Source organism: Nematolebias whitei, chromosome 19 (assembly GCF_014905685.2).
Source record: "Nematolebias whitei isolate Nwh7 chromosome 19, NemWhi1, whole genome shotgun sequence".
Classification (NCBI taxonomy): domain Eukaryota; kingdom Metazoa; phylum Chordata; class Actinopteri; order Cyprinodontiformes; family Rivulidae; genus Nematolebias; species Nematolebias whitei.
In genome coordinates this window covers 13,601,533-13,602,722 of record NC_056516.1, presented here as the reverse complement: position 1 = coordinate 13,602,722, position 1,190 = coordinate 13,601,533, and the positions used below count along the sequence as shown (strand labels likewise).

Below are 1,190 nucleotides of genomic sequence, written 5' to 3'. Positions count from 1 at the left end.
TACTTTGTTGAGTTAACTGAGGTTTTGAGTTCAGTTCATTTAAATATAGCAACTCTGAATCTAAAGAACGGCAAAATGCCACCTGACTTGTGCTGTGGGAGTTCTGTTGGTGCAAATCTTTTGAACAAAAGACGTACCTGAAGCTGAGTCTGCAGCGAGCGTCGGGCCAGAAGGCTCTGGATGACATTGGTCCTGTCCAGGCAGTCCATGCAGTTACTGCGGAAAACTCCTTTCTGTTGGGTCATTATCTTTCCCTCAGAGTTCACAATGAAGTAACTACAAACAAACCACAGAGAGTCTTCTTATTTACAGCCTGCACCTAAAGATTAATCAGAAAACAATGAGGAGATCAGCTGGTGGTCTAGTTACCCATATTCCTCCTGCGCCTCTGCGACAGCATCCACTAAGATCTGGAGTCGGTCCCACCTCATGTGGCTGCACTCTTTGTGGAAGTCAAAGGCCAGGTAACTGAAAACAGACCAGACCATGGTTATAATTAGTTACAGCTCCTGGCAAACCTAAAGTTTTTTTTTTTTTAAAGCTGTAGAAAGCAAATGTAAATTAGACACCATTAATTTCCATTAACTTCTTTAAAGTCCAACAGCCACCATGTTTTCATATTACATATCCAGCAAAATATGATTGAGACATAAGTTCTGAGGCAAATGTTGAAAAGTAACAAACTGGTTTTAAAAACATAGTTGTTGAAAAGATTTCAAGCCGTTTCAGTTGCAACTTTGGAAACAGCCCTTTACTTCATATATGGGGAGTGATGTCACGCCAGGGACCAGATCATGACAGACTACTGGATTTCTATTGAGGCAGCAGCAAAGTCAGGCAGTCTTCCAAGTCCCCCAATCTTCCATACATTCTCACTCCCACGCCTGCTGGAACAAATTAACAGTCCCCCACCTCCTCTCTGACTGAGGCCTGAAGTTATTTGTCAAGCACCAAAAAATCTACAGGAGGAAGAAAAAAAGGAGGAAGTTGAAGGAAGTTCAGCGGCAATAAAGACAGAGAGCAGGAGTGAGTCATGAGAGTTGAGAGATTTGATATTTAGCGTGTTTGGATTTTATAGTTAGGGTGTAGTTTAGTGTGTTTAGTCAGTTTCAGTGGGTTTGAGTCAAAAACAATGAGGAAATTGTTGAATGTGAAGCTGCAGCTTCTGTTTGATGTGGAGGATGGAGCCG

General features: G+C 42.1%; 1 protein-coding gene across 1 annotated transcript in view; it reads right to left on the bottom strand.

Annotated features, from left to right (window-relative positions):
* Positions 1–1,190, bottom strand: part of sacm1la (SAC1 like phosphatidylinositide phosphatase a) — a 25,957-nt gene that overhangs the window by 12,038 nt on the left and 12,729 nt on the right. The window contains exons 13-14 of the mRNA XM_037693392.1: positions 370–468; positions 138–276 (exon numbers count right to left, since the gene is read on the bottom strand). Coding sequence (XP_037549320.1) covers positions 138–276; positions 370–468 — 238 coding nt within the window. The remainder of the gene's footprint in view (positions 1–137; positions 277–369; positions 469–1,190) is intronic.